At 43.7% G+C, this 25,586-nt stretch overlaps 1 protein-coding gene across 4 annotated transcripts in view; it reads left to right on the top strand.

Annotated features, from left to right (window-relative positions):
• The window catches only part of SLC4A5 (solute carrier family 4 member 5), a 241,374-nt gene that overhangs the window by 20,562 nt on the left and 195,226 nt on the right, over positions 1–25,586 (top strand). For 3 of the 4 annotated variants that reach the window (XM_073618224.1, XM_073618221.1, XM_073618222.1), the window contains exon 2: positions 14,083–14,106. The exons of the other annotated variant lie outside the window; for it this stretch is intronic. In XM_073618224.1, the coding sequence (XP_073474325.1) occupies positions 14,096–14,106 (11 nt within the window). In that variant the 5' untranslated portion in view covers positions 14,083–14,095. The remainder of the gene's footprint in view (positions 1–14,082; positions 14,107–25,586) is intronic. 4 annotated transcript variants of the gene reach the window in all.

Raw genomic sequence — 25,586 nt, 5'->3', positions numbered from 1 at the left:
GATGGAGAAGTAGATGGAGAGGTGGATGTAGGGGTGGATGTAGAGGTGGATGGAGACATGGATATAGAGGTGGATGTAGAGGTGGGTGTAGAGGTAGATGTAGGGGTGGATGGAGAAGTGGATATAGAGGTGGATGTAGGGGTGGATGGAGAGGTGTGTGTAGAGGGAAATGTTGGGGTGGATGGAGAAGTAGATGGAGAGGTGGATGTAGAGATAGATGTAGGGGTGGATGGAGAAGTGGATGTAGAGTAGACATCTGCATTTAGTTTCTTTCTGAATCAAAATCTGGATGAATTTTTATGTTTTTGGAAAAATTATAACAAAACAAAATTTCGTTCAAATTTGAATTGAATGCAAAATCCAAACAAATTCCAAAACAAATTTGAAATGTAAACATATTGCTGATGTGCGAGTGTACCTAACAAAATTGATGCTGTCTTGAAGCCAAAGGGTATTCAATAATTGTTTAATTCATTTAGATTTTTCTTCTGTCATTCATTCTGTGTTTTGTAAATTGATAATAATAAAAAAGTAAAAAAGTAAAATATATATTTTTGAAAGCATTATTACATTACATAGTACATATAGTTACATAGTAGGTGAGGTTGAAAAAAGACACAAGTCCATCAAGTCCAACCTATGTGTGTGATTATGTGTCAGTATTACATTGTATATCCCTGTATGTTGTGGTCATTCAGGTGATTATCTAATAGTTTCTTGAAGCTATCAATGCTCCCCGCTGAGACCACCGCCTGTGGAAGGGAATTCCACATCCTTGCCGCTCTTACAGTAAAGAACCCTCTACGTAGTTTAAGGTTAAACCTCTTTTCTTCTAATTTTAATGAGTGGCCACGAGTCTTATTAAACTCTCTTCTGCGAAAAAGTTTTATCCCTATTGTGGGGTCACCAGTCCAGTATTTATATATTGTGGGGTCACCAGTCCGATATTTATATATTGTGGGGTCACCAGTCTGGTATTTGTATATTGTGAGGTCACCAGTCCGGTATTTGTATATTGTGGAGTCACCAGTCCGGTATTTGTATATTGTGGGGTCACCAGTCCGGTATTTGTATATTGTGGGGTCACCAGTCCGGTATTTGTATATTGTGGGGTCACCAGTCCTGTATTTGTATATTGTGGGGTCACCAGTCCGGTATTTGTATATTGTGGGGTCACCAGTCCGGTATTTGTATATTGTGGGGTCACCAGTCCGGTATTTATATATTGTGGAGTCACCAGTCCTGTATTTGTATATTGTGGGGTCACCAGTCCTGTATTTGTATATTGTGGGGTCACCAGTCCGGTATTTGTATATTGTGGGGTCACCAGTCCTGTATTTGTATATTGTGGGATCACCAGTCCGGTATTTATATATTGTGGGGTCACCAGTCCGGTATTTATATATTGTGGGGTCACCAGTCCGGTATTTATAAATTGTGGGGTCACCAGTCCGGTATTTGTATATTGTGGGGTCACCAGTCCGGTATTTATATATTGTGGGGTCACCAGTCCGGTATTTATATATTGTGGGGTCACCAGTCCGGTATTTATATATTGTGGGGTCACCAGTCCGGTATTTATATAATGAAATCATATCCCCTCTCAAGCGTCTCTTCTCCAGAGAGAATAAGTTCAGAGCTCACAACCTTTCCTCATAACTAAGATCCTCCAGACCCTTTATTAGCTTTGTTGCCCTTCTTTGTACTCGCTCCATTTCCAGTACGTCCTTCCTGAGGACTGGTGCCCAGAACTGGACAGCATACTCCAGGTGCGGCCGGACCAGAGTCTTGTAGAGCGGGAGAATTATCGTTTTATCTCTGGAGTTGATCCCCTTTTTAATGCCAATATTCTGTTTGCTTTGTTAGCAGCAGCTTGGCATTGCATGTCATTGCTGAGCCTATCATCTACTAGGACCCCCAGGTCCTTTTCCATCCTAGATCCCCCCAGAGGTTCTCCCCCCAGTGTATAGATTGCATTCAGATTTTTGCCACCCAAATGCATTATTTTACATTTTTCTACATTGAACCTCATTTGCCATGTAGTCGCCCCTCCCCCATTCATTTGTTCAGGTCTTTTTGCAAGGTTTCCACATCCTGCGGAGAAGTTATTGCCCTGCTTAGCTTAGTATCGTCCACAAATACAGAGATTGAACTGTTTATCCCATCCTCCAGATCGTTTATGAACAAATTAAATAGGATTGGTCCCAGCACAGAACCCTGGGGGACCCCACTACCCACCCCTGACCATTCCGAGTACTCCCCGTTTATCACCACCCTCTGAACTCGCCCTTGTAGCCAGTTTTCAATCCATGTACTCACACTATGGTCCATGCCAACGCACCTTATTTTGTACAGTAAACGTTTATGGGGAACTGTGTCAAATGCTTTTGTAAAATCCAGATACACCACGTCTACGGGCCTTCCTTTATCTAGATGGCAACTCACCTCCTCATAGAAGGTTAATAGATTGGTTTGGCAAGAACGATTCTTCATGAATCCATGCTGATTACTGCTAATGATATCGTTCTTATTACTAAAATCTTGTATATAGTCCCTTATCATCCCCTCCAAGAGTTTACATACTATTGATGTTAGGCTAACTGGTCTGTAATTCCCAGGGATGTATTTTGTGTCCTTTTTAAATATTGGTGCTACATTGGCTTTTCTCCAATCAGCTGGTACCATTCCATTCAGTAGACTGTCAGTAAAAATTAGGAACAACGGTCTGGCAATCACTTGACTGAGTTCCCTAAGTACTCTCGGATGCAAGCCATCTGGTCCCGGTGATTTATTAATGTTAAGTTTCTCAAGTCTAATTCTAATTCCGTCCTCTGTTAACCATGGAGGTGCTTCCTGTGATGTGTCATGAGGATAAACACTGCAGTTTTGGTTACTGAAGCCCCCCGATTCACTCGTGAAGACCGAGGAGAAGAATAAATTCAATACCTTTGCCATCTCCCCATCCTTTGTAACCAGATGTCCTTCCTCATTCTTTATGGGGCCAATATGGTCTGTCCTCCTTTTTTTACTGTTTACATACTTAAAGAATTTCTTGGGATTCTTTTTGCTCTCCTCCGCTATGTGTCTTTCATGTTCTATCTTAGCCGTCCTTATTGCACCCTTACATTTCCTGTTGCATTCTTTATAAAGTCTGAATGCTGATGATGATCCCTCAACCTTGTATTTTTTGAAGGCCTTCTCCTTTGCTTTTATATGCATTTTTACATTGCAGTTAAGCCATCCAGGACTTTTGTTCCCTTTTTTAAATTTATTACCCAATGGGATGCATTGGCTAATTCCCTTATTTAATATGCTCTGAAAGCAAACCCATCTCTCCTCCGTATTCTTTGTTCCTAATATTTTATCCCAATTTATGCCTTCTAGCAATGTTCGTAGTTTAGGGAAGTTGGCTCTTTTGAAATTCAGTGTCTTTGTATTCCCTTCATGTTTCCTATTTGTGTGATTCAGATGAATCAGTAGATCCCGTAACGCTTTATTTCTAGTTGGTGCGTCTACCATCTGACCCATAAAATTGTCCTGCAAGACATTAAAGAACTGGCGAGCCTTAAATGAATGCGCGGTTCCCTCCGCCCAGTCTATGTCTGGATAATTAAAATCCCCCATTATGATAACACTTCCCATCCTTGCTGCTAATCCAATTTGTGATAGGAGATCCGTCTCCACTTCCTCCCTCAGGTTAGGGGGCCTATAGCATACTCCCAGTATTATTTTCCCCTTAGCTTCATCCCTTTGGAGCTCTACCCATAAGGATTCCACCTCCTCTCTAGCTCCCTCAGTGATGTCATCTCTCACATTCACTTGTACATTATTCTTGATATATAGGCATATCCCCTGTCACGGAACGTCCCACACGCCGCTTGAGTGCTTCCGTCATATACTACTTCCTCCCAGTTTGTTTACAGATATCAGATATTCCAACCGCTCTCAAGCATAAAACAAGGCGAGACTTGCTTCACTGCTAACATGGACTATATTTTATTTAGAATCAAAATTACAAGACTTTATATGCCGTTGGAACCTCCTCTAACAACACAACTGTAACCTAATTAACATGAGCTAGTTTACTAAATCATTTACCCAGACTAGGTGACTACGTCTCCTAGCTCATTGACTATTCAACACACATTACCATAAACATCAACACAGGGTTAATTAGAACAAACAATGAGTTGAATACCCTTAGAACCTGTGGTAAGCCAGACTAGACTCATTTACATTAAACACATTATAGCTGACATCAGACAGGTGAGTGGAGTTGATGACATTAGCATCTTCTCACAGTATGAGTCCCAACAGTATGACTCAGTCACTATTGCTACTATGGCAAATACAGGGTCCCCAGAGTCTGTGTGTCCTGGGGGACAAGGACCCAAAGCCAAAGTAACAACACCTCAAGGGTACCCCAAATGCCAGGGCCCATAATCTGTAGGCAAGAGGCTCACATTCAGTCCCCTCCAAAAGCCTCTATCCCGGGTGAGTCTGTCACACCCCCTTTTTTACCCTCTCTATCCTTTCGATAAAGGGAATACCCTCGAATGTTTGCCAGCCAATCATGAGAGCTGTTGAACCAGGTCTGTGAAATTCCCACAAAATCCAAATCCTCCTCGTACAACAGTATCTCTAGTTCACCCATCTTGTCCGCCATGCTCCTGGCATTGGTGAACATGCCACATAGTTTAGACCGGTCGCATATTGTCCTCGTATTGGGGGTTCTGAGATTGCAACTAGGACTTGCTACTATACTCACCTTGTGTTTTTGTGCTTTGGTTAACCTACCACTAATGCCCCCAACACTACCCTCTGGAATATCTTCCGCGCTGGCTATCACTGTCTCTGGACCCTCCCCCCCATCACCTAGTTTAAAAACCCCTCTAACTTTTTGGCCATCTTCATTCCCAGCAGATCTGCACCCTCCTCATTTAGGTGCAGTCCGTCCCTTCTATAGTACCGGTTACTGACTGAGAAGTCGGCCCAGTCCTCCAGGAACCCAAACCCCTCCTTACTACACCAGATCTTCAGCCACTTGTTTACTTCCCTAATCTCCCTCTGCCTCTCTGGTGTGGCTCGATGTACCGGTAGTATTCCTGAGAATACTACCTTGGAGGTCCTTTTCCTCAATTTAGCTCCTAAGTCCCTAAAATTGTTCTTTAGGACACTCCATCTGCCTCTGACTTTGTCATTGGTGCCAACGTGCACCATGACAGCCGGGTCTTCCCCAGCCCCTCCCAGTAATCTGTCCACAAGATCCGTGATGTGTCGAACCCGAGCGCCCGGTAGACAACATACTGTTCGGCGCTTCAGGTCTTTGTTATAGATTGGCCTGTCTGTCCTTCTAAGAATTGAGTCCCCTACCACCAGAATCTGTCTTTCAACCCCCCCCCCCCACTCTCACTGGAGGAGTTCTTCCCCCGGCAGCTAGGAGAGTCCCTCAGCTCCAGCAGTGCTGGTCCCTACATTATTTCTTCACACCTGCCTAAAACTTTTGCACAGTACTGTACATATAGACAGCAAAATGCTGAAGTTAGATATTTGTTTTATATTTTAGAACATGTCACATATTCTGAATAAACCTTAATGATACAAAGACGATTAAAGGAGAAGTACGGGGAAAGCTTGTTTGGCTGGACTTCTCCTATGGATCACAGAAGTGCAATTAATTTTGTACTCCTGTGACCCATTTTCAGCAGAGAGTGGACTTAAGTTGGCTCTGCTGACGTGACAGGGTTGTTCCGGGCTCCACGTCATCCTGACAATGGAAGTCGGGATCCGCCAGATCCCTGGACCAACACCCGACTCCGCTGGGCTGCTGAGAGCCTGAGCCGGCCACCCCCGCCCCCTCCACAGCTCAGCTCTCCAATGAGTGAGGAGGGGGCAGAGCAGAGAACCACTGAGAGCCTGAGCCGGCCACCCCCGCCCCCTCCACAGATCAGCTCTCCAATGAGTGAGGAGGGGGCAGAGCAGAGAACCGCTGAGAGCCTGAGCCGGCCACCCCCGCCCCCTCCACAGCTCAGCTCTCCAATGAGTGAGGAGGGGGCAGAGCAGAGAACCGCTGAGAGCCTGAGCCGGCCACCCCCGCCCCCTCCACAGCTCAGCTCTCCAATGAGTGAGGAGGGGGAAGAGCAGAGAACCACTGAGAGCCTGAGCCGGCCACCCCCGCCCCCTCCACAGCTCAGCTCTCCAATGAGTGAGGAGGGGGCAGAGCAGAGAACCACTGAGAGCCTGAGCCGGCCACCCCCGCCCCCTCCACAGCTCAGCTCTCCAATGAGTGAGGAGGGGGCAGAGCAGAGAACCACTGAGAGCCTGAGCCGGCCACCCCCGCCCCCTCCACAGCTCAGCTCTCCAATGAGTGAGGAGGGGGCAGAGCAGAGAACCACTGAGAGCCTGAGCCGGCCACCCCCGCCCCCTCCACAGCTCAGCTCTCCAATGAGTGAGGAGGGGGCAGAGCAGAGAACCACTGAGAGCCTGAGCCGGCCGCTTCCGCCCCCTCCACAGCTCAGCTCTCCAATGAGTGAGGAGGGGGCAGAGCAGAGAACCACTGAGAGCCTGAGCCGGCCACCCCCGCCCCCTCCACAGATCAGCTCTCCAATGAGTGAGGAGGGGGCAGAGCAGAGAGTGGTGACTGACAGTCTGCAGCTCTATGCTCAGGGAGCTGTGAGAACCGAGTGATCAGCTGTGTTTGATCGCTCGGTTCTCAGTGTTAGAGCCGGCGGGGGACAGATGCAGCATCCATATAGGTAAGTATGAATCTTTAAAAAAAAAACATAATTCTCTTTTAACGTGTCTCAAATTAAACTGTCAATATTTCTGGTAAACAGGGGCCCCCGGGCAATAGGAGATTATGGGGCCACACAGTATACAATCACACAGTATACAATCACACAGTATACAATCACACAGTATACAATCACACAGTATACACACACACAGTATACACACACACAGTATACACACACACAGTATACACACACACACAGTATACACACACACACAGTATACACACACACAGTATACACACACACAGTATACACACACACAGTATACACACACACACAGTATACACACACACACAGTATACACACACACAGTATACACACACACAGTATACACACACAGTATACACACACACAGTATACACACACACAGTATACACACACACACAGTATACACACACACAGTATACACACACACAGTATACAATCACACAGTATACACACACAGTATACACACACACAGTATACACACACACACAGTATACACACACACAGTATACACACACACAGTATACACACACACACAGTATACACACACACAGTATACACACACACAGTATACAATCACACAGTATACACACACAGTATACACACACACAGTATACACACACACACAGTATACAATCACACAGTATACACACACACAGTATACAATCACACAGTATACACACACACAGTATACAATCACACAGTATACACACACACAGTATACACACACAGTATACAATCACACAGTATACACACACACAGTATACACACACACAGTATACACACACACACAGTATACAATCACACAGTATACACACACACACAGTATACACACACACAGTATACACACACACACAGTATACACACACACAGTATACACACACACAGTATACACACACACAGTATACACACACAGTATACACACACACAGTATACACACACAGTATACACACACAGTATACACACACAGTATACACACACACAGTATACACACACAGTATACACACACACAGTATACACACACACAGTATACACACAGTATACAATCACACAGTATACACACACAGTATACACACACACAGTATACACACACACACAGTATACAATCACACAGTATACACACACACAGTATACACACACACAGTATACACACACAGTATACAATCACACAGTATACAATCACACAGTATACACACACACAGTATACACACACACAGTATACACACACACAGTATACACACACACACAGTATACACACACAGTATACACACACACACAGTATACAATCACACAGTATACACACACAGTATACACACACACACAGTATACACACACACAGTATACACACACACAGTATACACACACAGTATACACACACACAGTATACAATCACACAGTATACACACACACAGTATACAATCACACAGTATACACACACACACAGTATACACACACACAGTATACACACACACACACAGTATACACACACACAGTATACACACACACACAGTATACACACACACAGCATACACACACACAGTATACACACACACAGTATATACACACACACACAGTATACAATCACACAGTATACACACACACACAGTATACACACACAGTATACACACACACAGTATACACACACACAGTATACAATCACACAGTATACACACACACAGTATACACACACAGTATACACACACACAGTATACACACACAGTATACACACACACAGTATACAATCACACAGTATACACACACAGTATATACACACAGTATACACACACACACAGTATACACACACAGTATATACACACACAGTATACACACACACAGTATACACACACACAGTATACAATCACACAGTATACACACACAGTATATACACACACAGTATACACACACACAGTATATACACACACAGTATACACACACAGTATACATACACACAGTATACAATCACACAGTATACACACACACACAGTATACACACACAGTATACACACACACACAGTATACAATCACACAGTATACACACACAGTATACAATCACACAGTATACACACACAGTATACAATCACACACAGTATACACACACACAGTATACAATCACACAGTATACACACACACAGTATACAATCACACAGTATACACACACACAGTATACACACACACAGTATACAATCACACAGTATACAATCACACAGTATACACACACACAGTATACAATCACACAGTATACACACACACACAGTATACACACACACAGTATACAATCACACAGTATACACACATACACACAGTATACACACACAGTATACACACACACAGTATACAATCACACAGTATACACACACACAGTATACACACACAGTATACACACACACAGTATACACACACAGTATATACACACACACAGTATACAATCACACAGTATACACACACACACAGTATACACACACAGTATACACACACACAGTATACACACACAGTATATACATACACACAGTATACAATCACACAGTATACACACACACAGTATACACACACAGTATATACATACACACAGTATACAATCACACAGTATACACACACACAGTATACAATCACACAGTATACACACACACAGTATACACACACACAGTATACAATCACACAGTATACACACACACACACAGTATACACACACACACAGTATACACACACACACAGTATACAATCACACAGTATACACACACACAGTATACAATCACACAGTATACACACACACAGTATACAATCACACAGTATACACACACACACACAGTATACACACACACAGTATACACACACACAGTATACAATCACACAGTATACACACACACACACAGTATACACACACACACAGTATACACACACACACAGTATACAATCACACAGTATACACACACACAGTATACAATCACACAGTATACACACACACAGTATACAATCACACAGTATACACACACACAGTATACAATCACACAGTATACACACACACAGTATACACACACAGTATACACACACACAGTATACAATCACACAGTATACACACACACACAGTATACACACAGTATACAATCACACAGTATACACACACAGTATACACACACACAGTATACAATCACACAGTACACACACACACACAGTATACACACACAGTATACACACACACAGTATACAATCACACAGTATACACACACACAGTATACACACACAGTATACACACACAGTATACACACACACACAGTATACACACACAGTATACAATCACACAGTATACACACACACAGTATACACACACACACAGTATACACACACACAGTATACACACACACACAGTATACACACACAGTATACACACACACAGTATACAATCACACAGTATACACACACACACACAGTATACAATCACACAGTATACACACACACAGTATACAATCACACAGTATACACACACACAGTATACACACACAGTATACACACACACAGTATACACACACAGTATACAATCACACAGTATACACACACACACAGTATACACACACAGTATACACACACACAGTATACACACACACAGTATACAATCACACAGTATACACACACACACACAGTATACAATCACACAGTATACACACACACAGTATACACACACACACAGTATACACACACACAGTATACACACACACAGTATACAATCACACAGTATACACACACACAGTATACAATCACACAGTATACACACACACAGTATACACACACACAGTATACAATCACACAGTATACACACACACACAGTATACACACACACACAGTATACACACACACAGTATACACACACACACAGTATACACACACACAGTATACACACACACACAGTATACACACACAGTATACAATCACACAGTAAACACACACACAGTATACAATCACACAGTATACACACACACACAGTATACACACACACAGTATACACACACACAGTATACACACACACAGTATACAATCACACAGTATACACACACACAGTATACAATCACACAGTATACACACACACAGTATACACACACACAGTATACACACACACACAGTATACACACACACAGTATACAATCACACAGTAAACACACACACAGTATACAATCATACAGTATACAATCACACAGTATACACACACACAGTATACAATCACACAGTATACACACACACACGTATACAATCACACAGTATACACACACACACAGTATACACACACACAGTATACACACACAGTATACAATCACACAGTATACACACACACAGTATACAATCACACAGTATACACACACACAGTATACACACACACAGTATACAATCACACAGTATACACACACACACAGTATACAATCACACAGTATACACACACACAGTATACAATCACACAGTATACACACACACACAGTATACAATCACACAGTATACACACACACACAGTATACACACACACACAGTATACACACACACAGTATACACACACACACAGTATACACACACACAGTATACACACACACACAGTATACACACACAGTATACAATCACACAGTAAACACACACACAGTATACAATCACACAGTATACACACACACAGTATACAATCACACAGTATACACACACACACAGTATACACACACACACAGTATACACACACACAGTATACACACACAGTATACACACACACAGTATACACACACAGTATACACACACACAGTATACAATCACACAGTATACACACACACAGTATACAATCACACAGTATACAATCACACAGTATACACACACACAGTATACACACACACAGTATACACACACACAGTATACAATCACACAGTATACACACACACAGTATACACACACACAGTATACAATCACACAGTATACACACACACACACAGTATACACACACACACAGTATACAATCACACAGTATACACACACACAGTATACAATCACACAGTATACACACACACAGTATACACACACACACAGTATACAATCACACAGTATACACACACACAGTATACAATCACACAGTATACACACACACAGTATACAATCACACAGTATACACACACACAGTATACACACACACAGTATACACACACACACAGTATACAATCACACAGTATACACACACACACAGTATACACACACACAGTATACAATCACACAGTATACACACACACAGTATACAATCACACAGTATACAATCACACAGTATACACACACACAGTATACACACACACAGTATACAATCACACAGTATACACACACACAGTATACACACACACAGTATACAATCACACAGTATACACACACACACACAGTATACACACACACACAGTATACACACACACACACAGTATACACACACACACAGTATACACACACAGTATACACACACACAGTATACAATCACACAGTATACACACACACAGTATACAATCACACAGTATACACACACACAGTATACAATCACACAGTATACACACACACAGTATACAATCACACAGTATACACACACACAGTATACACACACACACAGTATACAATCACACAGTATACACACACAGTATACACACACATAGTATACACACACACACAGTATACACACACAGTATACACACACACAGTATACACACACACAGTATACACACACACAGTATACAATCACACAGTATACACACACACAGTATACACACACACACAGTATACAATCACACAGTATACAATCACACAGTATACACACACACAGTATACACACACACAGTATACACACACACAGTATACAATCACACAGTATACACACACACAGTATACACACACACAGTATACAATCACACAGTATACACACACACAGTATACACACACACACAGTATACACACACACAGTATACAATCACACAGTATACACACACACAGTATACAATCACACAGTATACACACACACAGTATACAATCACACAGTATACACACACACACAGTATACACACACACAGTATACAATCACACAGTATACACACACACACAGTATACACACACACACAGTATACACACACACAGTATACAATCACACAGTATACAATCACACAGTATACAATCACACAGTATACACACACACAGTATACACACACACAGTATACACACACACAGTATACAATCACACAGTATACACACACACAGTATACACACACACAGTATACAATCACACAGTATACACACACACACAGTATACACACACACAGTATACACACACACAGTATACACACACACAGTATACAATCACACAGTATACACACACACAGTATACACACACACACAGTATACACACACACAGTATACAATCACACAGTATACAATCACACAGTATACACACACAGTATACACACACACAGTATACACACACAGTATACAATCACACAGTATACAATCACACAGTATACAATCACACAGTATACACACACACAGTATACACACACACAGTATACACACACACAGTATACAATCACACAGTATACACACACACAGTATACACACACACAGTATACAATCACACAGTATACACACACACACAGTATACACACACACAGTATACACACACACAGTATACACACACACAGTATACAATCACACAGTATACACATACATGTATACACACACACACAGTATACACACACACAGTATACAATCACACAGTATACACATACATGTATACACAGGCAGATGTAAAAAAAACACAGATTTATACATACTGTCCCTGGTTTTACTGAGGCTGGCAACCCTGAGGGGGCCCCCTAGTGGCCCAGGGCCCTCGGGAAGTGCCTGAGTGGCTCAATGGTCAGTCCGCCTCTGCTGGTGAAATACATTTTTTAGCATCATTTGTGTTCAAATCAACAAATTTGGGCCAAATGTGACATTTCCAACTCCATCAAAACATTTTTTGTTCTCTTTTTGGCCACGGGGGGAGGGGACAATGTTACCTGACAGCGCCGCCTCGGATTTAGTATAGTCACTAAAAAACGTTCTGTATTTGGGAAGATATCTGCATATGGCAGGAACCAGGAATGATATATGAATGAAAGTTATTCTTATTATTCAACATGAAATATCCTTCCACCAATCTCTGTCTCCTGAGAGATGAATGGAATGATCTGCCATTGGTTGGGTCACTATGACTGCATTTTGTATGCTCCTCCCAGCTCTTCCCCCCACCTACCTAATAAAACTACCACCTTTATTTTCACAGATTCCATTACTTGATGATGAGAAGGTGAGTGGCCTTATATTTGGAACCGATCTCCTGTACATAACTATTGTACAATACACATCCAATCCATTACCAGTATCTAAGTCATTGGATCTTCTTCTATGGCATTGTATATGTATAGTATACTCATTGTAATGCTCCTTGTCCCCCCCCCCCCCCCGACCCCCAACCCTGTTCTGGCAGCAGTGGACGGTGTACATATATGAAGGGATAACATGCGTGGAATGATTATACTCAGCATCATTGTTATACATGTGTGTCTTCAGGTATACAAAAAGATTGTTTCTTCTAGACGTGTGAAATTACTTTCGGTACAAATTCAATCAAATTTTTGGTTATTCTGTGATTTGGATTCATCCAAATCTCCGAATGAAATAGTAACGAATTTTGTTGAAATTAATTAAAGCTCATTTTGTTTATTCCTTTTCTAACAAATTCCAAATTTTTTGAACGATTCGATCTTGGATCAGTTAAAAAATGATCAACCGACTGGAATTCTTTGTGAAGAAATAGCTGGTTGTTATTGAGCGGGCTGGGAAGCCATCCGTCCGCATCCTTACCAACCGTGAGTTATCAGCTGTCAGCGAGCCCAGAAGCCGGCCGTCCGCGTCCTTACCAACCATGAGTCATCAGCTGTCAGCGGGCTGGGAAGCCATCCGTCCGCATCCTTACCAACCGTGAGTTATCAGCTGTCAGCGAGCCCAGAAGCCGGCCGTCCGCGTCCTTACCAACCATGAGTCATCAGCTGTCAGCGGGCTGGGAAGCCATCCGTCCGCATCCTTACCAACCGTGAGTTATCAGCTGTCAGCGAGCCCAGAAGCCGGCCGTCCGCGTCCTTACCAACCATGAGTCATCAGCTGTCAGCGGGCCGGGAAGCCGGCCGTCCGCATCCTTACCAACCATGAGTTATCAGCTGTCAGCGAGCCCAGAAGCCATCCGTCCGTGTCCTTACCAACCATGAGTCATCAGCTGTCAGCAGGCCGGGAAGCCATCCGTCCGCATTCTTACCAACCATGAGTTATCAGCTGTCAGCGAGCCCAGAAGCCGGCCGTCCGCATCCTTACCAACCGTGAGTTATCAGCTGTCAGCAGGCCGGGAAGCCATCCGTCCGCATTCTTACCAACCATGAGTCATCAGCTGTCAGCGAGCCCGGAAGCCGGCTGTCCGCGTCCTTACCAACCATGAGTCATCAGCTGTCAGCAGGCTGGGAAGCCATCCGTCCGCGTCCTTACCAACCATGAGTCATCAGCTGTCAGCGAGCCCAGAAGCCGGCCGTCCGCATCCTTACCAACCGTGAGTTATCAGCTGTCAGCAGGCCGGGAAGCCATCCGTCCGCATTCTTACCAACCATGAGTCATCAGCTGTCAGCGAGCCCAGAAGCCGGCCGTCCGCATCCTTACCAACCATGAGTCATCAGCTGTCAGCGGGCCGGGAAGCCATCCGTCCGCATCCTTACCAACCATGAGTTATCAGCTGTCAGCGAGCCCAGAAGCCGGCCGTCCGTGTCCTTACCAACCATGAGACATCAGCTGTCAGCAGGCTGGGAAGCCATCCGTCCGCATCCTTACCAACCGTGAGTTATCAGCTGTCAGCGAGCCCAGAAGCCGGCCGTCCGCGTCCTTACCAACCATGAGACATCAGCTGTCAGCGGGCCGGGAAGCCATCCGTCCGCATCCTTACCAACCATGAGTCATCAGCTGTCAGCAGGCCGGAAAGCCATCCGTCCGTGTCCTTACCAACCATGAGACATCAGCTGTCAGCAGGCTGGGAAGCCATCCGTCCGCATCCTTACCAACCATGAGTTATCAGCTGTCAGCGAGCCCAGAAGCCAGCCGTCCGCATCCTTACCAACCATGAGTCATCAGCTGTCAGCGGGCCGGAAAGCCATCCGTCCGTGTCCTTACCAACCATGAGTCATCAGCTGTCAGCGGGCCGGGAAGCCAGCTGTCTGCGTCCTTACCAACCATGAGACATCAGCTGTCAGCGGGCCGGAAAGCCATCCATCCGTGTCCTTACCAACCATGAGACATCAGCTGTCAGCAGGCTGGGAAGCCATCCGTCCGCATCCTTACCAACCATGAGTTATCAGCTGTCAGCGAGCCCAGAAGCCAGCCGTCCGCATCCTTACCAACCATGAGTCATCAGCTGTCAGCAGGCCGGAAAGCCATCCGTCCGTGTCCTTACCAACCATGAGTCATCAGCTGTCAGCGGGCCGGGAAGCCAGCTGTCTGCGTCCTTACCAACCATGAGACATCAGCTGTCAGCGGGCCGGAAAGCCATCCATCCGTGTCCTTACCAACCATGAGACATCAGCTGTCAGCGTGCCGGGAAGCCGTCCACCTGCGTCCTTACCAACCATGAGACATCAGCTGTCAGCGGGCTGGAAAGCCGGCCGTCTTCGTTCTTACCAACCATGAGTCATCAGCTGTCAGCGGGCCGGGAAGCTGGTCGCCCACATCCTTACCAACAATAAGTCATGATCTCTGCCCCCCCCACCTAAAGCACCTTGTCCTGATGTTGATAGGGACAAGGCCCTCTTCCCCACAACCGGAAAGCCGGCTGCCCACGTCTATACCAAACATGAGTCATCAGCTGTCAGCGGGCCAGAAAGCCGTCCATCCACGTCCTTACCAATCATGAGTCATCAGCTGTCAGCGGCCAGGCCGGGAAGCCATCCATCCGTGTCCTTACCAACCATAAGACATCAGCTGTCAGCGTGCCGGGAAGCCGTCCACCTGCGTCCTTACCAACCATGAGACATCAGCTGTCAGCGGGCCGGAAAGCCGGCCCTCTTCGTTCTTACCAACCATGAGTCATCAGCTGTCAGCGGGCCGGGAAGCTGGTCGCCCACATCCTTACCAACAATAAGTCATGAGCTCTGCCCCTCCCCACCTAAAGCACCTTGTCCTGATGTTGATAGGGACAAGGCCCTCTTCCCCACAACCCTGGGCAGTATTTGTGGGGGTCTGCGGGCTTATCGGAATCTGAAAAGCCTCTTTAACAAAGGAGCCCCCAGATCCCTGCCCCTAATGTAAACAAAACCCTAACGACCAGATATTCTTCCCACAGAATTCGAATTGGTCGATCATTTTTTGACCAATCCGAAAATTTGAATTCATTTGAAAATTAATTAAGCAAAACGAAATTTAATGAAAATGAAATGAAACAAAACAAATTCCAAAACTAATTAACATATTCTGTTGGGCCCATAATGGAGGTTTTTATGTTGTGAAAACTTATTTTTATCTGATAAAATCACAAATCTTTAAAAAGCCTATGAAATAATTACAAATACAAATCATTCTAACATAACAAATGTAATTAAACACATTTTTTAACTTAATGAATCCATCCACAACTAAACATTGTTTTTCGTTCTGCCCATGTCTAATGTAGAGTTGGATGTAGAAGTGGATGAAGAAGTAGTGGAGAGGTTGATGGAGAAGTTGATGTAGAGGTGGATGGGTAATTGGATATAGAGGTGGATGGAGAAGTAGATGTAGAGATAGGTGGTGATGTGTATGGAGAAGTGGATGTAGAGGTTGATGGAGAAGTAGATGGAGAAGTGGATGTAAAAATGGATGAAGAAGTAGATGAAGAAGTGGATGGAGAGGTGGATGTAAATGTGGATGGAAAGCTGGATGGAGAAATGGATGTATAGATGGATGGGGAACTGGATGGAGAGGTGGGTGGGTAGGTGCATGGGGAATTGGATGGAGAAGTAGATGTAGAGGTGGAAGGGGAGGTGAATGGAGAAGTGGATAGAGAGGTGGATGTACAGTAGAGCTGAATGGGGAATTGCATGGAGAGGTGTATGGTAGAGGTGGATGAAGAGGTGGATGAAGTGGATGTGGAAGTGGATGGAGAATTGCATGTTACATAGTAGGTGAGGTTGAAAAAAGACACAAGTCCATCGAGTCCAACTTATGTGTGTGATTATATGTGAGTATTTAATTGTGTATCTCTGTATGTTGTGATCCTTCAGGTGATTATCTAATAGTTTCTTGAAGCTATCAATGCTCCCCGCTGAGACCACCGCCTGTGGAAGGGAATTCCACATCCCTGTCGCTCTTACAGTAAAGAACCCTCTACGTAGTTTAAGGTTAAACCTCTTTTCTTCTCATTTTTTTTTAATGGTCATGCGTCTTGTTAAACTTCCTTCCGTGGAAAAGTTTTCTCCCTATTGTGGGGTCACCAGTCCGGTATTTGTATATTGTGGGGTCACCAGTCCGGTATTTATATATTGTGGGGTCACCAGTCCGGTATTTATATATTGTGGGGTCACCAGTCCGGTATTTATATATTGTGGGGTCACCAGTCCGATATTTATATATTGTGGGGTCACCAGTCCGGTATTTATATATTGTGGGGTCACCAGTCCGGTATTTATATATTGTGGGGTCACCAGTCCGGTATTTATATATTGTGGGGTCACCAGTCCGGTATTTATATATTGTGGGGTCACCAGTCCGGTATTTATATATTGTGGGGTCACCAGTCCGGTATTTATATATTGTGGGGTCACCAGTCCGGTATTTATATATTGTGGGGTCACCAGTCCGGTATTTATATATTGTGAGGTCACCAGTCCGGTATTTATATATTGTGGGGTCACCAGTCCGGTATTTATATATTGTGAGGTCACCAGTCCGGTATTTGTATATTGTGGGGTCACCAGTCCGGTATTTATATATTGTGGGGTCACCAGTCCGGTATTTATATATTGTGGGGTCACCAGTCCGGTATTTATATATTGTGGGGTCACCAGTCCAGTATTTATATATTGTGGGGTCACCAGTCCGGTATTTATATATTGTGGGGTCACCAGTCCGGTATTTATATATTGTGGGGTCACCAGTCCGGTATTTGTATATTGTGGGGTCACCAGTCCGGTATTTATATATTGTGGGGTCACCAGTCCGGTATTTATATATTGTGGGGTCACCAGTCCGGTATTTGTATATTGTGGGGTCACCAGTCCGGTATTTATACAATGAAATCATATCCCCTCTCAAGCGTCTCTTCTCCAGAGAGAATAAGTTCAGAGCTCACAACCTTTCCTCATAACTAAGATCCTCCAGACCCTTTATTAGCTTTGTTGCCCTTCTTTGTACTCGCTCCATTTCCAGTACGTCCCTACTGAGGACTGGTGCCCAGAACTGGACAGCATACTCCAGGTGCGGCCGGACCAGAGTCTTGTAGAGCGGGAGAATTATCGTTTTATCTCTGGAGTTGATCCCCTTTTTAATGCCAATATTCTGTTTGCTTTATTAGCAGCAGCTTGGCATTGCATGCCATTGCTGAGCCTATCATCTACTAGGACCCCCAGGTCCTTTTCCATCCTAGATTCCCTCAGAGGTTCTCCCCCTCCCCCCCTTGAATTCATATTTTTGTCACCCAAATGCATTATTTAAAAATGGATAATATATGTATCATCGCATAGTGGTCATGCGGATACAGAATAGTTATGTGTGCCACGTCTAATATGGATAGATTGGGAAAACAAGAAAGTGTGGGCAGGCACCAAGACTTTATAGGCACAATAAGGATACTATATTATTAAAAGTATTGTTTTTATTTCAAAAATATTATATTAAAAAACGGGAAAGGACAAAAAGATAAAAACTAGGTATGACATACAATATGAACAGAATATGCACTCCATACACAATAGGTCAGTTAGTGTAGAAAGAACAAAAAGATTATAAGAACAACAAAAGACCAACACATCTTATTGATCTATATAGTTACAATACAAATTGTAGAGTTCAAACACTATGTGATGGTGGCAGTCAAATTCTGTGTAAGCTCATAAGCTCGACATGTTACGCGCCTTGAGCGCTTCTTCAGGAGCATAGAGTGGAAAAAACTGTAATAAATGATACAATATTATCAGAGTTTCCAGAACATTTTTTTGTATGTACATTAACGTATACACCAGGAAGGAAGGAATTAATAAATGAAATAAGTCAATGGAGGCTGTCTAGAAAAAGCACCAAGGGAGCATCAACCCCGCAGTAATCAGGCGGAGAAAAATGGTGACGGCAGTCAGTAGGCACTTGGATCTCTATCACAAATTCAATACCTCTCTTGTCTCATTTATCGCACTAACAGTCATTCCACCGGATCCTAGGGGTGGCGAGTGGGACAAAAAAGTTTGTCAACAAGAAACACTATGGATCGAACACTTGAGGGCCACCATCCCTCCAGGGATTAACGAGGCCCAATCATATAAACCATTTCTTTAAATCTAAGTGGACTCAATGTGAGTGGGATAAGTACATCAAATTATCCCCATCTACCAATTGAAATCTATCTTAGTGTCCCACCGACTAACCTAGGCCGACCTAGAACCCCCTATATACCTCTGTATACACATCTGATTAACAGATACCAAATTGTATACGTTTTACAAACCAATTGTAAATATAATGCACTTTCATAGGTTTCACAATATGTCATTGCCCTTCCCCCCTTTTTCCTTCCCATTCTATCGCTGTTATGACCGCTTGCAACCGTTATTTTGATACTCATATTTATATGAATATATACTGTTCTTATAATTTGTAATTTCATGTGTTCATTGTATTTACAGATGCATCATGGAGACTGTCTATACCACCTGGGGTAAATCTCCCATCTGCAGTGCTATGGTGGGGCCACTAGGGGCAATGTGCGGCCGCCCAGCGCCACCTCTACTATCACTGTGGATGGTGGCGCGTTCGGTATCCCATGGCTGCCAAGTCGGTGCGGCCGTGTCTGCGCCGTTCCTCTCTCTCCCCCCCCTTTCCATTGTGGACGGACATCCATTGGCCGACATGGATGGGCAGATGCGCGGTGTCGGACCTCCCTGCATCCAGATCCATTGGATGCAGGTGCTTGGACCGCCCCTCTGTCTGCCCCTCTTTGCGCCATTGGATGACTTGTCCACAGGGGGTTGAGCGGTCTGTGCTCCAGACCCGGCCCCCTCTGGTTGCTTGGATACCTAGACGCGACTGCCGCCCCTCTCCCCGGCGCGCTATCAGCTGATTTGATGTGCGCCGGTGATTGGGTCATGCGCAGTACTCTTTTGCCTGCCCACACTTTCTTGTTTTCCCATTATTTAAAAATGTTCTACATTGAACCTCATTTGCCATGTAGTTGCCCCTCCCCCATTCATTTTTTCAGATCTTCTTGAAAGGTTTCCACATCCTGCGGAGAAGTTATTGCCCTGCTTAGCTTAGTATCGTCTGCAAATACAGAGATTGAACTGTTTATCCCATCCTCCAGATCGTTTATAAACAAATTAAATAGGATTGGTCCCAGCACAGAACCCTGGGGGACCCCACTACCCACCCCTGACCATTCTGAGTACTCCCCATTTATCACCACCCTCTGAACTCGCCCTTGTAGCCAGTTTTCAATCCATGTACTCACCCTATGGTCCATGCCAACGCACCTTATTTTGTACAGTAAACGTTTATGGGGAACTGTGTCAAATGCTTTTGTAAAATCCAGATACACCACGTCTACGGGCCTTCCTTTATCTAGATGGCAACTCACCTCCTCATAGAAGGTTAATAGATTGGTTTGGCAAGAACGATTCTTCATGAATCCATGCTGATTACTGCTAATGATATCGTTCTTATTACTAAAATCTTATATATAGTCCCTTATCATCCCCTCCAAGAGTTTACATACTATTGATGTTAGGCTAACTGGTCTGTAATTCCCAGGGATGTTTTTTGGGCCCTTTTTAAATATTGGAGCTACATTGGCTTTTCTCCAATCAGCTGGTACCATTCCAGTCAGTAGACTGTAAGTAAAGATTAGGAACAACGGTCTGGCAATTCTGTTAACCATGGAGGTGCTTCCTGTGTTGTGTCCTGAGGATAAACACTGCAGTTTTGGTTACTGAAGCCCCCGATTCACTCGTGAAGACTGAGGAGAAGAATAAATTCAATACCTTCACCATCTCCCCATCCTTTGTAACCAGATGTCCTTCCTCATTCTTTATGGGGCCAATATGGTCTGTCCTCCCTTTTTTACTGTTTACATACTTAAAGAATTTCTTGGGATTTTTTTGCTCTCCTCCGCTATGTGTCTTTCATGTTCTATCTTAGCCGCCCTAATTGCACCCTTACATTTCTTATTGCATTCTTTATAAAGTCTGAATGCTGATGATGATCCCTCAACCTTGTATTTTTTGAAGGCCTTCTCCTTTGCTTTTATATGCATTTTTACATTGGAGTTAAGCCATCCAGGACTTTGTTCGTTTTAAATTTATTACCCAATGGGATACATTGGCTAATGCCCTTATTTAATATGCTCTTAAAGCAAACCCATCTCTCCTCTGTATTCTTTGTTCCTAAGATTTTATCCCAATTTATACCTTATAGCAAGGTTCGTAGTTTAGGGAAGTTGGCTCTTTTGAAATTTATTGTCTTTGTATTGCCTTTATGTTTCCTATTTGTGTGATTTATACTGAAACTAATTGACCTGTGATCGCTGTTACCTAAATTGCCCTGTATTTCCACATCTGTGATCAGTTCTGTATTATTGGTAATCAGTAGATCCAGTAATGTTTTATTTCTAGTTGGTGCGTCTACCATCTGAACCATGAAATTGTCCTGCAAGACATTAAAGAACTGGCGAGCCTTAAATGAATGCGTTCCCTCCGCCCAGTCTATGTCTGGATAATTAAAATCCCCCATTATGATAACACTTCCCATCCTTGCTGCTAATCCAATTTGTGATAGGAGGTCTGCCTCCCCCTCCTCCATATGGTTAGGGGGCCTATAGCATACTCCCAGTAAAATTTTCCCCTTAGCTTCATCCCTTTGGAGCTCTACCCATAAGGATTCCACCTCCTCTCTAGCTCCCTCAGTGATGTCATCTCTCACATTCACTTGTACATTATTCTTGATTTATAGGCATACCCCTCCCCCTTTTTTACCCTCTCTATCCCTGTGATAAAGGGTATACCCTTGAATTGTTGCCAGAGGTGGATGTAGAGGTGGATGAAGAGGTGGCTGTAGAGGTGGATGAAGAGTTGGATGTAGAGGAGGATGAAGAGGTGGATGTAGAGGTGGCTGTAGAGGTGGATGAAGAGGTGGATGTAGAGGAGGATGAAGAGGTGGATGTAGAGGTGGCTGTAGAGGTGGATGAAGAGGTGGATGTAGAGGAGGATGAAGAGGTGGATGTAGAGGTGGTTGTAGAGGTGGATGAAGAGTTGGATGTAGAGGAGGATGAAGAGGTGGATGTAGAGGTGGCTGTAGAGGTGGATGAAGAGTTGGATGTAGAGGAGGATGAAGAGGTGGATGTAGAGGTGGCTGTAGAGGTGGATGAAGAGGTGGATGTAGAGGAGGATGAAGAGGTGGATGTAGAGGTGGCTGTAGAGGTGGATGAAGAGTTGGATGTAAAGGAGGATGAAGAGGTGGATGTAGAGGTGGCTGTAGAGGTGGATGAAGAGGTGGATGTAGAGGAGGATGAAGAGGTGGATGTAGAGGTGGCTGTAGAGGTGGATGAAGAGGTGGATGTAGAGGAGGATGAAGAGGTGGATGTAGAGGTGGCTGTAGAGGTGGATGAAGAGGTGGATGTAGAGGAGGATGAAGAGGTGGATGTAGAGGTGGTTGTAGAGGTGGATGAAGAGTTGGATGTAGAGGAGGATGAAGAGGTGGATGTAGAGGTGGCTGTAGAGGTGGATGAAGAGTTGGATGTAGAGGAGGATGAAGAGGTGGATGTAGAGGTGGTTGTAGAGGTGGATGAAGAGTTGGATGTAGAGGAGGATGAAGAGGTGGATGTAGAGGTGGCTGTAGAGGTGGATGAAGAGTTGGATGTAAAGGAGGATGAAGAGGTGGATGTAGAGGTGGCTGTAGAGGTGGATGAAGAGGTGGATGTAGAGGAGGATGAAGAGGTGGATGTAGAGGTGGCTGTAGAGGTGGATGAAGAGTTGGATGTAGAGGAGGATGAAGAGGTGGATGGAGGAGTTCACATTGTGCACATCACTCTGATTGGTAAATACAGAATACAAAGGAGAAGGGGTGGTGGTTTTGGTGCTGGCTGTAACTCCCCCATGGGAACACCCATAATTTGTGCTTCAGCCTGGGATGGAGTTACAGCCAGAATAAACAGAAATAAAAGTTGCATTTTATCATGGATTTGAATGGGACCGAGTGCTATGTGCCCTCTCCTGGGCCCCCTCGGGGATTAAGGAATGATTTTAAGTTAAGGCAACAATTCTTCTGAAACCTTCTACAACAAGCTTACTCAACCAGGGTTCCTCCTGAGCTTTTTAGGGGTTCCTGAAGCAATGAGCAATGGAGAATTGTCCTCCAACATGAACTGAACAATGCAAAAAAGGCAATTTTCCAATGACCACCAACATACAGGACACTAATATGAAGACACACCACAAATGTTACTACCAGTGCTTCTTTTTGTTGTTATTATTAGTCAAGTCATTAATTTTAAGTTTACTTCTGACAAATTATTGTGCCATTTACAGAAGGTGAGGGTTAAAAATCATCTGGTTTGGGTGTCCGATTCTCCAGGTACACCACCTTACTTATTATATTACATAAATATTTCTACAATTTCCTGATCTTCACCTGCTCTGTAGGTATAATTATTTTGTTCAGGGGTTCCTCAAGACATCAAAATTATTTCAAGGGTTCCTTGGAGGTAAAAAGTAACATTTTGGTGGACTCACCCACAGTGACTCTGTTGCTGGAAGAAAGAGCAGCCTGCAAAACATGACCATGAATACTCACTTCTCTGTTGGGAAGTCCATACTTTCCTCAATTCAGGATCTATGGCCTCCAGGAGGATCCTCATCATCTGACACCTCCATGGTTTCATCCATCATTGCAGGGCACCATGTGAGGTGCAGGGATCTGAGCGTGCCTGTGGTGAAGGTTCTGCAGAAGGTTCTAGATCTTGAAGTGAGGATCCACCACCCACCACAGAGGTAGGTCAGTAGTCTTCATTTGCAGGTTCCTTTTTTTTTTTTTCAAGCAGTGGAGAAACTTTAAAACCAGTGAAGTGACAACATAATAATAAATATCACTACAACTTCTATGGAAATGAGAGGCCCAGAGGTCGGTATTAGATATGTGTGGCTTGCTTCGTTCCGAATCAAAATTCGGATTAGATTTTCGTTATTTGGAGAGTCAGAAGTACCCGAAATTCCGAATTACAATAGTAACAAATTGAAAAGAAGCCAAAAGAACAAAACAAAATTTTGTCCAAACTAAATTTTATGAATTATACAATGTAAGCATAGTGTATTGTTGACTATTTCTGATTTCCCTCAAGGATTGTGTGTATTAGTGTTAGAATAAAGCTGTCTTCCGAAATTCAAATTGAAAAAATAATAGAATAAAACAGAATAGAAAAACAGAAAAAAATAAAATAGAAAAAAATAGCCGTCTTCTGAAATTCAAATTTTGAAAAGAATGGAATAGAATAAAACAGAATAGAATAGAAAATAAAAGCATAACATA

This window comes from Aquarana catesbeiana, linkage group LG03 (assembly GCF_042186555.1).
Source record: "Aquarana catesbeiana isolate 2022-GZ linkage group LG03, ASM4218655v1, whole genome shotgun sequence".
Lineage (NCBI taxonomy): Eukaryota > Metazoa > Chordata > Amphibia > Anura > Ranidae > Aquarana > Aquarana catesbeiana.
The sequence above is the reverse complement of the archived record's forward strand: the minus strand, read 5'-3'. Positions and strand labels throughout refer to the sequence as shown.